We start from the raw sequence: 12,471 nt of genomic DNA, 5'->3' as shown, positions 1-12,471 counted from the left end.
ATCTCTGCTGCCATCTCGGTCATATGGAGGGTCGTTTAGCTGTTTTAATCTCACAAATATGCTTATAAGAAAATTACAGTGTGTAAAATTTTTTAAAAAAACAGCTTAATAGTTAAATAAATTAAATTTCATAGAAGTAAAAACTTAAATTGAGGTCACCGGTGCGAGACGGGCAAAGGTTTTCGCTGACAGGATTAGCAGCATTTCAGTGAAATTTATTCCACGGCCCACGGGGCTGTGGTGCCTTGGTCTGGGACTCTTGATTTTTCTTATTCTTTCTTTTCGTTTTTGGATCCTTGGTCTTAGACTCTTCATTTTTTTTTTTCACTTTTTGGAGCCTTGGTCTTAGGGTCTGTTTAATCATATAAAAAAGTGTTGAAACTGAATTTTTTCAGACATTCAGATGTTTTGAGTGTTTGATAAATGAAAATCTATCTGCTGAATCTGTTAAGTAGTGCTAAATTTGTATGTTTTTTTTTCAACACAAGAATCCTGATTGAATGCTTAATTCTGATAAGAATCAATAGAATTATTTCAACTACCTTATCTTATCTACCAACCAAATCTACCCTTATTTAGTAATTATGTTCAAAATTCTTATCTAATTAAATAATGTGATATTCTCCGTCTAAAGGTTTTCTATTTCTCTTTTCTCCATTTTTAATGATTTTCACATCTTCTCTATACTCCTCATATAATATATTTCATCTTTTATATTAATTTGATTTAAAAATAAATATTATCATTTTTATACCTAACAATTTTAATCTAATTAAATTATAGGTTCTATTTCTTTTTTGGATGAAAAGATAGTAGGGCAAAATTGTTAAATTTAACTTATTAAGCATTCAATTATAAATATTGATCAAACAGTATAAATAGAATTAACATTAAAATTCAGACATTTATATATTTATTTTCAGTTTTTAAAATTCAACAAATTAATTATTTTAATATTTAAATTTCAGAATTAAGAGTTCAGAATTCAAATTCAATTTTATGAAACGAAACCTTACTCTTAATTTGATTCTTCGCAGCCTTTAGGCAGCGCGGGCCTTACGCGTTTGTCCATTGATTGTTCAAAGGTAAGGTGGGTTGTAAATTTAGTCTCTCAAGTCTTAAATCCAGAATTTTATCGGTACTGAAAAAAAAAAAAATTTCACCACATTAAGGATATACACTCGCAAACCCTTCTCGCTGCACAAAGTTAATTAAATCACTCAGAGCATCCAAACAGCAGTATCATTAACTAATGATGGAACGTTAATGCAACACGATAATACAACTGAACCAATATTTCACTGGTTCCACGTATGTTCTAAGAAACAAATGAATTCAACCCATACAAATACAATTGATTGCTCACTGGAACTCAACTGCAGGACATCACTTGGAGAGAATCCCCCATCAGTCCTACGATCGAACGGTGAACACCTGAATTGCTATTATTAGGACGTGGCAGCAGTCTTCTTTGATTTCCTGCTGGCGTGAATTTTGGTGTACAGAGCTTTTGTTTTGATGGCTAGTAATACATCCAGACCAAAACCAACAACGCATGCAATGGCCATAACCACAAACACAAGCCTGTAACAGTGGGCACCCATGCAAGTGTTGCCTCCTCCTGCCGTTGGAGTGGCCTGGGAATCATAAAGCAAACCAGCAAGCAAGCCAGAGAAGAGGAAGGAGCCCAGTGGTAGGTTGAGGATTAGAATGTTGTAGATCAAACCATAATACTTGAGGCCGAATAACTCAGAAGCGGTTGGCACCGTCACAGCCAGACGAACCCCATAGCAAATCCCAACAACTACAGAGCCAATGTATAGGGAACCCGGTAAAGCCATGGCCATAAATACGTATCCAACAGCCATTAAGATCTGAGATGCTGCATTCCAAATAGGCCTTGGTGTTCCAGCCTTCCTGCAAGTAAAAGAAAAATAATAGTAATTATAAGCAATTTCCGTAATGAGTTTCATCCCACAGGTTTGCACGAGGCTGAATATATGCTCAAGCAACCTCTTTATATATATATATATATATCCGCACAACCAACATTTTCAACTTAAACAGATTCAAGTCTTGGTACAAGAACACAACTCTTCAATGTAGTAGTAGTCGGCCGTTAAGTAATACTAATACAGTAATACTTAATAAAAGAGGTTACTGTGGAATACTATGATGATGATGACTTCTCCCTTGTAATCTTATTTGTTCACATATTTGCAACAAAATTGATAACTGATGTGCAAGTTTATACTGCATATGCATAAAGGACGTGTGGAAATTTTTGTAGTAGGTCTGTTTTAGCCACACTAAAGCGTATAGTATTGGAGAAGCAGCAAAATCAGGATGAAGAGAGAATCAAATTTGAGTGGACCAGAAGCTCGCTGTACGCGGTCCAAGCCCCAAACATGGCTCCACACTCCTCCAAGGGTAACGATCTTTAACACACTTTACCCCGAAATAGAACGCAGCCAGCATTTCCTATTGCAAGCGGCTTTAATGCTCGCTCGCCCGCCCGCCCGCCTCGGTGCCTGGTTCCATTGATATTTTAGTTCCTGTACCTCCCCACTTTGACTTGTCTTCCATCATCCATAACGTCAAAAAGCTACACCCACTAAACCAAAGAGAGGAAAAAGAAAAAAAGGGCCCATATACTTACCCGATAAAATTTTCATTTTTGCCAGTCATAGAACGGGAAGGACCGGGAGGCGTGCGTGAAGGAGAATATATAATGATAACGACCTAGTTAAATTCAAGGACATTTCTTTTCTAGAGATAAGTTCTCGAAAAGTCGTCGATGGTTGAATTTCAACCAAAAGCAACCCATGGATATCAAATTTTTTTAAATAATATTTTACTTACATTATAAATATATTTTTTATATATTTTATTATCTTTATATCTCACATACATCATATCATAAAAAATATTATAACAATAATTTTAAATAATATTCTATCCAAACAAAGGCAAAATATTCTATCCAAAAGAAGCCAACATAAATGTCTCCACCAGATTCCCTTCGCCAATAGAAATATCAAACCAGGGCCGGTCAATTTGCAAACATCTATCACCCATTAACTACCATGTAATAGTAGTGTATAAAGCTCTAGATTTTTTTTTTTTTTTTTTTTTTTTGGATCTTGGCCTTTCCTTTTGAGGGGGGACCAGGATTATTCTTTGAATTAAAAAATCCAGCTTATAAAAACAAACCACCCACCATCGAGAGAGAGCAGACCTCTCTGTCCAATATTTTGTATTCAAAAACAAATCTTTAATACTTTATTTTAAAAAAGATGATAATTGTAACAAAATTGTATAAACAAAGAAAATCAAAAAAGAAAGAAAGAAAGAAAGAAAAAGAAGTAGGAAGTCAGTCAAACAGTCACCTATTTTTAGTTGCTACATCAGCACGTAGTTTTACATTGAATAGAAAATTGGAGGCAAAATATTGGACACACAGGATCTGCTCACCCCACCAGCTATTCCGTTCGCACGTATCCCACCAGCTTCCGTTAGTTTTTCGGACTTAAAAAGTCTGCAACTAGGTGGGTATGGGAAGACCTTGTCAGCCACCTTATATCTATATAGAAATTGTTTACTGCCTGATTCTTGCAGCTGTGTCACGTGACTTACGTCGCACTAAAATCCCAAAACAAAACAAACAAAAAAAAAAAGATGATAATAACAATAATAAAAATAATCATCTTATCTCAGGCATAGCATGACTCGTACGTAAGGTTCTGTTCAATCTCTTACAACAACAGATTGGAAACATATTCAAGTGTTCAACCAGTTCCCCAATACCCTACCCACCCAGCCCCCTTTGTCTCTCCTTGCCCAAAGCAGCTTGTAATTTAATGATAATACGTAGGTACTACGTAGTGATTATTGTTATAATCGTCATCATCGACTTCAAACAAAAGTATGCCTCCTAGTTGCACTATTAAACTTAAAGCACCTCCCAAGTCCCATCCCACCACAAAAGTCAGAAAACCGAATTTTACAACAACTCCGGCGTTGTTTCCTCCTACTTCACTCCAATGTTCTGTTCAACCACCGTTCCAACGTCTTCCTTTCTCTTCTTGTGCATGCATCTTTCCTTCTTCCCCCCCCCCTCCCCTCCCCCCAAACAACAACGCCACCCTCCTCAGCTTCCAACAAAGGCAAACTTAATACCAGAAAGAGAGAAAAAATATTATTGCTCGACATCCTGAACCAGCTAACGGCAAAAGTCAAAAAAAAAAAAAAAGGTATGGAGTACTTTTGAAAAAAAAAATGGATAAAACAGGAGTGACTTCCCAGAAGCATGCAAGAATAATGGTCCAATAAAAAAAAAAAAGGGAAGTGCTTGATTAAACGTTACGTTACGTACCTGATGAAGTGCTCCGAGACCCAACCCGAAAGAATCCGCCCGAAAAATCCCCAAATGCTAGTCAGAGACACGAAAATGGACACGTCCACATAACCCAGGGCCAATCCCATTTGGCCCATGTTATTCATCACCGCTAGCCCCGTCCCGACTCCACACAGGAATGACACAAACAGTATCCCAAACTCCACCGTCTTCAACGCCTCCCATATTGTGTGATCTTCTCCGATTGCCGGCTTCTTTTTCCCCTCCACCACTGCCGCCCCTCTCTCCCCCGCCTTCTTCTTCTCCTCCTCCTCCACCACCACCACCCCAACCGTTTCTTCAGCTAGCAGCAGTGGTTCCCTCGCAGCATTCCCCTCCACGTCTAACTCTTCCGAAGCCGGGGACCTGGCTAAATCCTTCAGCACAAGGTAAATAGGAACCGCCAGAGGCGATGCCAGCAGCACCAACAGCACCGCCGCAAAGATCTGCGAAAACAAACGGCCATGAATCCCTGACACGTCGAATGCCAGTAAATAAACTGCGATGACCACCGCAATCACGTTTATGATTCCGAAGTATTTAGTCTCTTCTTTTTCTTCGCTCGCCGTGGACGAAGGAGGGATTTCCCGGAGAAAAGCAATAGCAGTCAGGCAAACAACGAAGGGGACGACCGTGAGCATGAGCAGAAAAGATGCCGGGTCGTCCGAGAATAAAGCCGAACAGATATCTGTAAATATTGCGGTGCTCAAGCCCACGTAGCCCTTCATGATTCCGGAAACTGGGCCGCGATTTTTGCGAAAATTACGCATGCAAGTTACCAGGATGGCCGTGTTCATCCAGGTGGTACTGTTGCCTCCCATGCACAAGAATACGCACATGGCCCAGTAGGGGAGGGGTTGGATGCGGCGGCTAACCACCAGCCACTGGACGCCGTAGCCGACGAAGCCTTCGACGCAGCCGATGAGGAGGATTATTGGAGTGGGCAAGCGGTCGGAGGCTATGCCGGCGAGGATGCCGAAGGCTTTGCCAATGTCCTTGGCGACGGAGAGGTTGTTGAGTTGGAGCTGAGTGAGGGCCATGAGTGATTTGAGGGCGTCGGAGTAATTGGAGAAGGTATAGTTGTTGCCGGAGATGGATTGGACCCAAACGGCGGCCACAAACCCCAGCCATTTGCCGGCTGCGGATGTCGGAGACGGCGAGGAGAAAGTACCCATGAGACTACAGCTCTAGTCCAGTCAAGACAGCAGCAGCAAAAAAGGGGCGAAGTTTTCCTTCCGGTTGAAAGATTTTGCGGGGGTCTGATCTGATGATGATTTAGAAGGCGCAAATCGTGCAGACTGTTGCTGCTTTCTACTTTAGTAGAATAGAAAAATTCCACTTGGTTTTTGTAGACGCAAAAAGTACAACTTGTAGCACTAGTTTGCATGAATAGGACAGGGATCCATCATCCAAGTGCGTCTCCATGTGCGTCTCCATCTTACTCTTCAGTCTTCGCCTTCCAGGTTCTTGTTGCGCTATATATTTAGTAAATTAATTTGATTAGTGGTAATAACTAACAATTAAAATAAAAAATTTTTAAAAAATTAACAACACTGTTGTACTTCTATTTTCCTTTTCTTTTCTTTTTTCTCTCTCTCTCTCTGGGTAGGAACAGAAGTGAAAATATTTCTTAAGAAAAGAAATTTTGTTTGTTGCTTCGGTTTTCCGTCCCTTTATTGAGATGTTTTCTTTGTCAACTTGTGATGGCCAATAAATTATAGGCTCTGTTTGGATTGTAAATTATTTGAATTGTAAATTATTTGAGATATTTTTTACTGTAGTATTAGCATTTTTTATGATGTGATGTATGTGAAATAAAAAAATAATTGAAAAGATAAAAACATGCGTTAAAAATTGTAATGATGATGTAAATAAATAAATTTTGACTAATAATTCTCTGTCCAAACAATTGAAGGTGCATTGGTTGGTTGGGATTTCATCTTTGTTATAAGTGTCTATTATTTTATATTAAAAATTTTTTTCATTGCAAACGGGGACAAAATTTTAATCAAGAATAATTATCCATCAACAAACATGGACATCCCCCCACTTGATTACTTTATTAATCAATGTGCAGCTTGAACTTTCCCATCGTTTCTTTCACAGGTAACAAGATGAAACGAATGAGCCTGCATTCCCCTTCAAATAAAATTTTGTCTTCATTTCTCTTTCTGAATAAGTGCCCATTCAATTGATCCTGCATTCTTTTCTTTTTCTCTCGCTTCCTTATACGCAAAAATAACCTAGCCAAGCTCTTCTTTCTCACCCGCTTGCAATAAAACATCGCTACTTTTTTTTTTTCCTTCTCATTTTTTAGGCTAACCTACTAGTTTTATATATACTACTACTACTACAAAGAAACATCGCCACATACTTGACTGATTTATATTTGGGGTAAAAGGAAATTAATTGAGTGAATGAAGTGCAGTTTTTTCATTAGTTTAAATTCCCGCACCCAATGTCCATTGAAGTTGAAAATTGATAGGGCCTTTAGGCTCTGTTTGGATTGAGAAATTTAATGAAAATTTTGAAATTCACTTAAATCGTTCTAATTATTTGAGCCACTTAGTGATTTATAAATTCAAATACTATAAACAACTGAAAGGATTTTGAAAGGATTTCAAATTCATCATTGAATCCCTCAATTAAAACTGGCATCTGGATAACAGAAAAATGATACCAATTACTAATTGAAAATATTAATATAATTAAATTATACCGGTGGATACGGATTAGTTTATATTCCTTAGAATTTTAACTACACTCAATAAGTAAATTAATTATTAATTTATTGATTAATTATATCTCTTTAAATTAATAAAAATATTAATTTACAGAGATTTTATTGTAGAATTTTAAACCAAAGTCTATTTTCCTTTAAAAATTGTTGGACATATATATTTTTTTTTATTTATTGTTATTATTTACACATATTCTTACTTTAACCTGTACAAGAGCAAAGTCATCACAGAAAAGTGACAGAAATTGAATTATCATTGAATCATACGAGTACATTTAGCAATACTCATGTGAATTTTAGAAAAGCCACAAATGTCAACTTTTGATGGAAGAGAAAATTTGAATTTTTAACCTTCCCATCTCACAAGACATGTTGGCGCTGTCGGAAATATATACACTAGCAGACCCGAAATTGGCTGTATCTGCAAGTTGCATTAATTATTTATTTGGGCGGGGTGGATCAAAGCTGTGAGCCGTCCTTCAAAAAAAAAAAAAAAAAAAAAAACAAAGGCTGTAAGCCGTCGTTTACTTTTACCCCCACTAGTATGCTGTATTCCACGGCCTATTAGAGCAGGTCATGTCATGTCATGTGTCCCCATCCACCGTGCCTCTGCTTTCTTCAGCAACTTGTTCAATGGCATTTCGTGGTACTTCTGAATGGTACTTTCTGTCTTTCTTCTCATTCATTTGTCCAGCACTGTTTCAAAAAAGGACAAAAAAAGGGTCTAGTACTGTAACTTGTGGAAACCAAATATGATGCACCTCCAGCACTGCTGCAACTACTTGTCAAAAGAAATCCCTCTTCGTCCACCTCTCAATTTGGTGGTTTTTGGATGATTTCATCCATCTCCGGAGCTGTAGTAGCGTCAAAAGCAGACCCAACAACGAGCTAAATTAATTTAACTTGTCATTTACATGGTTGGTTCGTCTGATAGTATGATACGACTTCCATCACCTTACTCCTAACTTCTAATTGTTATTACGTCCGTTTGAGAGTTTAGGTACTAATAGATTTTTCCTCCGGAGAATTTGGCCCATCATGCATTATATCAGTAGTGTTTTCTTTCTTTTTCTTTTTTCTTTTTAGGGTACTCATCATATTACGCAGCTTTGCATGTCTATTTCTTCCTGCCACCACTAACATTACCTGATCTTTGGTTCCTTAGGAAATAATTAGGGAAGGAGTGGTTGGGCTTGCACCTACCGACGAATTGAATGCGCATCGCAACCACACCTATCGACTTGTCCGGCAGCCTTTAATCTGTTACTTTGATAAACTATTTGATTTGATACGGCTGTCTCCAGCTGAAAACTCTTCTTATAAGCAGAAGCAGTTATCGATAGGACAAGAGAGGGTAACTTGACAGATCGTACTTCTGACTGATATTGAAATGTCTCTGACATATCACGTTATAATTTGGATCTTATCGTTTCCTGATTGGATTTCATTCAGTCTATCCTATCATCTTATCATGCCTCGATCAACTCTCCACAAAGCTGACAAGGAAAAATGCACGCCTGATCAAACAGCCATTACAGACTAGATATCTTGTTCTAGATAGCCTTTGCCCCCTTTATCTTCTAGTTCTAGGGTGCAAATTCACTTTGGATTCTGAGCCGCGTAGAGTTTCATTATCAAGTCTCGTTCTTAAAATCATGATGGGAAAAAAGTCTCATTCTTAAAATTTTGACAGTATCCGATGATATCACTTAGGTTAATTTCTATTATAATATCACTTATTATATGTATTAAATTTTGAAAAATGAATCTTGATAAAGGGTTTCATATTGAAGTTTCTAAATTTGATTGGACATGTGCATTTAGCAAACGAACCAAAAGCTAATTAAGGAACTTGTAAATGGACAAAGGTACATCGAAAAGCTGAAGATGCAAGATAATTTGGCTCAAGAAATTCAATATAACTATCATATTAGGAAAGATTATTATACATTGATGAAGCGTATTAAAATAGTAATAGTAAAAAACAAAAACAAATTTGTTGTTTTTTTTTTAAGAATTGAAAATAAACTGATAGGTTGTCGAAGCCTGTGCAATAATAAATACCTGCTCAAACTAAAAATAATTTCTGTAGATAGTGGTGAGCAGGGTCGAATCCACAGGGATTGGGAATAATTGTTTCTTTTCAAGTTCACAGTGACAAAGGGGGTGTTTTATATCAGGAGTGACAATTTAACCAATCCAACTAAAAATAAAATGATAAAAATAAAATAGCCAACTAGAAATTAAATAACAATTTACTAAAATCTAATAAGTGATAATTAAGGATCTAGCCAAGAAATAACTTCAGCAATGGTTCACCCAGTTGATCATCGATAAGCAAAGGCAATTCCAATTATTTACTAATAAATAGGTTATAACTGCCAAACAAGTGATGACAGTCAACCCCTCCTTACTGTGTCGATGATTAAGGTACGCCCGTTAATCACTGCTCTAATTGAGAAATAATCCTAGGTACGCCCGTAGAATTTAATTCTCCAATTGCCTTACGTATTAGAGGAGCCCTATTCTAACCAAATAACACACTACCAGGGTTATTTTAGATTAGCTCGCGTATCCCCCTGACACAAATCTAATCATGCCAGTTGTCACTATTTTGAGACAATTAAACAATTACGGATTTAACGTCCCAATTGACAATAGATTATCAAATTAACTAATTATCCGGATCCAAGACAATCAATTAATTAAACAATCATAAGCACTGCAACCAAGGAATATGCGAATACCAATAAATAAAAAGAAAAGATAAAATTAAATCGATCTCACAATTTTAGGCGACCCAAAGCATCCGTTGTTCCTTGACTAGAGTGAGAAAATTAGTTCATACTTGATGCGAAAAATCCATGCAAAATTGGAACAACAGCTGCGGCCATTGCTCTTGCTCGCGCGAATTCAACTCAGCCGAAGGGATAAGGAAAAACGAGAGACTAAGAAAAGTGATTCAATCTCTCAATTGCCGTTGACATGTCAAGGGAAAAGCTACTATAAAGCTAAAAGAAAAGTCAACAAAAGCCACATTGGCTCCTGACATCCGTAAGAAGAAAACCAAAAAAGGTAAGAAAAGACTACGAAGGAAAAATCAAAAGCAAGCCTGAACTAAAAGATGAGAAATCAAAAGCAAAGCTATTGCTCCTATTCTAATGGCTACTGTGCGGCGTCCGCCGCCCAGCCGAGCGAGAGAAAAGAAGACTTCTGCCTCCCCTTTTTAATGTTGTCTTCGGGCCAATTCCCAAGAAGGGTTGTGGTTTGATATTCCAAAAATGTTCCTAGATGCTTGCTACTTGAACTCTTTCTTGATAACTGTCAAATCGGCACTTATTATGGTATTTTCGTTCTACTCCCTGAAATTTGTGCAAAATACTAAAAGTGAGTAGAATCTAACAAATAATCCAGATTGGGTCAGGTAATAGGAGAAATTAATAATAAAATAAATGATAAAATCGCAACCTATCATAAACTGGAATAAGAAAGAACACCAACTTGCCGCAGCCCAATGAGTTAATTAAATTTACCCATACCCGCACATAAATAGATGGGTATGGATATCTTAAATTTTTATATATGGGTATAAATGGGTTATCCAATAATATCCATTTAATAAATGTGTATTATTGGGTAACCCATCAAACCCAATTAACCCATTTAGAATTCTCTTCCCCCCAAGTCTCTTCTTTTCTCCCACCCATTTTTTTTTCAAATTTTTCATTTTGTCATAATGTTAACTACTTTTATTTCATTATTATTATTATTATTATTATTATTATTATTATTATTATTATTTATTGGTTTTATCTTATTATTTTATTTTCTCTTAGTTTGTTAACTTGCTCATTTTTCAGCATTACTAATTTATAATAAATTTTAGCCTATTTTCTTATCTTTCTAAAATGAAATTTTAAATTTATATATGAAAAAAATGTTAAGGGTTCAAAATTTTTGAATTACGTTTTTATATTAATTTTTATAGTACTTAGTTTAAAATTTTATATTCTTATTATTCAATTATTAAATAATAGGTAATTTGTGACATAGAATATAAATGAAAAAAATGGTAATTAAGTTTATTAAACATTATAAATAAATATTTAAAACTAATGATGGGGTACAAAGAGTGGTAGAAATTGATAATTTAATTTGTAAAAATGAATTTAAATAAGTTTATAACAAATTAAAATAAATGGTTATAAATAGATAATTGGGTTACCCAATTCATTTTCGACTTACCCATTTATACCCATCTAATTAAATAGGTATAAATAAATTGACTCACTTATATCCATTACCCATTTTATCCAATCTAAATCCATCCAAGTCATCCATTTTGACACCTCTATTAATGACCCATCATAAAAGTCGAATTCAACTTCAATCAACCTATCGGCTATCAGACAGCTTGATAAGGTCGTGGATAATACGTACGGTAGAAAAATTGCGATGGTACCCTCCAGCCTCCTTCAATATGGACAAACGACGCCTTCCCCACCCACACCCACTGAAAGAGAAAATGTGCCCGAAACATGTTATTCCAAAGAGGCAGAGCTACCTTTTCTTGGGTTCCGGACCGCAATCATTCTGGGAAACGGACCCATGCGCACCCCTTAGTTATCCCGCGACAGGAGTGGCGAATTTTCAGCAGGGAAAATGATCGATAACATTTTTCACGTCTCATAAAAATATTTTTTTTGTCCCTCACTTTTAAAATAAAATAATTTCATCATTGATATTTAAAACTAAAATTCTTATATCCCTGAACCCAAATTTCAATTTGAATCAAGCCACCAATCAATTTAATTATAAATTTTGGAAATATAATTAGTAGATCACTTGATTAAGTCAATTTGATATTTATATAAAATTTAATGAACCCAAAAATAAAAAATAAAAAATTATAACATAAAAAAGAAAGATTAATATTTTTTACATTATCATTGTATATACTGACGATTTTATGTATCGCCATATTATTTCAATTTAAATTTAAATATCAAATTTTATATTTATGATACACATCTAGATTCGCAAGCGAATATACTAATTTTTTTTTCAACAAACAATAATAGTTTTATAAATATTAATACTTTATACTACAAGGATTACTTACAAAAGGGACAACAGCCCTTTTGTAAGTCACCTTGGCTTTCAATCAACTTGGGAAGTTACCTTCCCAATCTATGTCATTAACTAGTTTTGATGAAAAAAGTATAAGCGGATATACTAATGGTGTATAAAAAGATTTATCCAAAAAAAACTCTACTATTCCAAGACAAAGAATTGTCTTTTATGTTATAATTTTTATTTTTTTGGTTTAATAAAT

At 35.7% G+C, this 12,471-nt stretch overlaps 1 protein-coding gene across 1 annotated transcript; it reads right to left on the bottom strand.

Annotated features, from left to right (window-relative positions):
* Window positions 1–1,176: 1,176 nt before the first annotated feature.
* LOC113726261 (protein NUCLEAR FUSION DEFECTIVE 4) lies at window positions 1,177–5,718 on the bottom strand. Its single transcript, XM_027249873.2, has 2 exons — window positions 4,376–5,718; window positions 1,177–1,917 (listed from the first exon to the last, which is right to left on the bottom strand). The coding sequence occupies exons 1-2, from the start codon at window positions 5,569–5,571 to the stop codon at window positions 1,449–1,451; spliced, it is 1,665 nt and encodes a 554-aa protein (XP_027105674.1). The 5' UTR covers window positions 5,572–5,718; the 3' UTR covers window positions 1,177–1,448.
* Window positions 5,719–12,471: the final 6,753 nt, after the last annotated feature.

Source organism: Coffea arabica, chromosome 2c (genome assembly GCF_036785885.1).
Source record: "Coffea arabica cultivar ET-39 chromosome 2c, Coffea Arabica ET-39 HiFi, whole genome shotgun sequence".
NCBI lineage: Eukaryota > Viridiplantae > Streptophyta > Magnoliopsida > Gentianales > Rubiaceae > Coffea > Coffea arabica.
Note: the sequence above shows the minus strand (reverse complement) of the source record. Positions and strands in the feature narration are given on the sequence as shown.

What these genes read in the sequence shown, in the direction of transcription:
- LOC113726261 (XM_027249873.2), bottom strand. Translation starts at nt 5,571, where the DNA reads ATGGGTACTTTCTCCTCGCCGTCTCCGACATCCGCAGCCGGCAAATGG. An exon ending in GTCTCGGAGCACTTCATCAG is followed by an intron (nt 1,918 to 4,375) that starts GTACGTAACGTA and finishes TTTTACTTGCAG; the next exon opens with GAAGGCTGGAACACCAAGGC.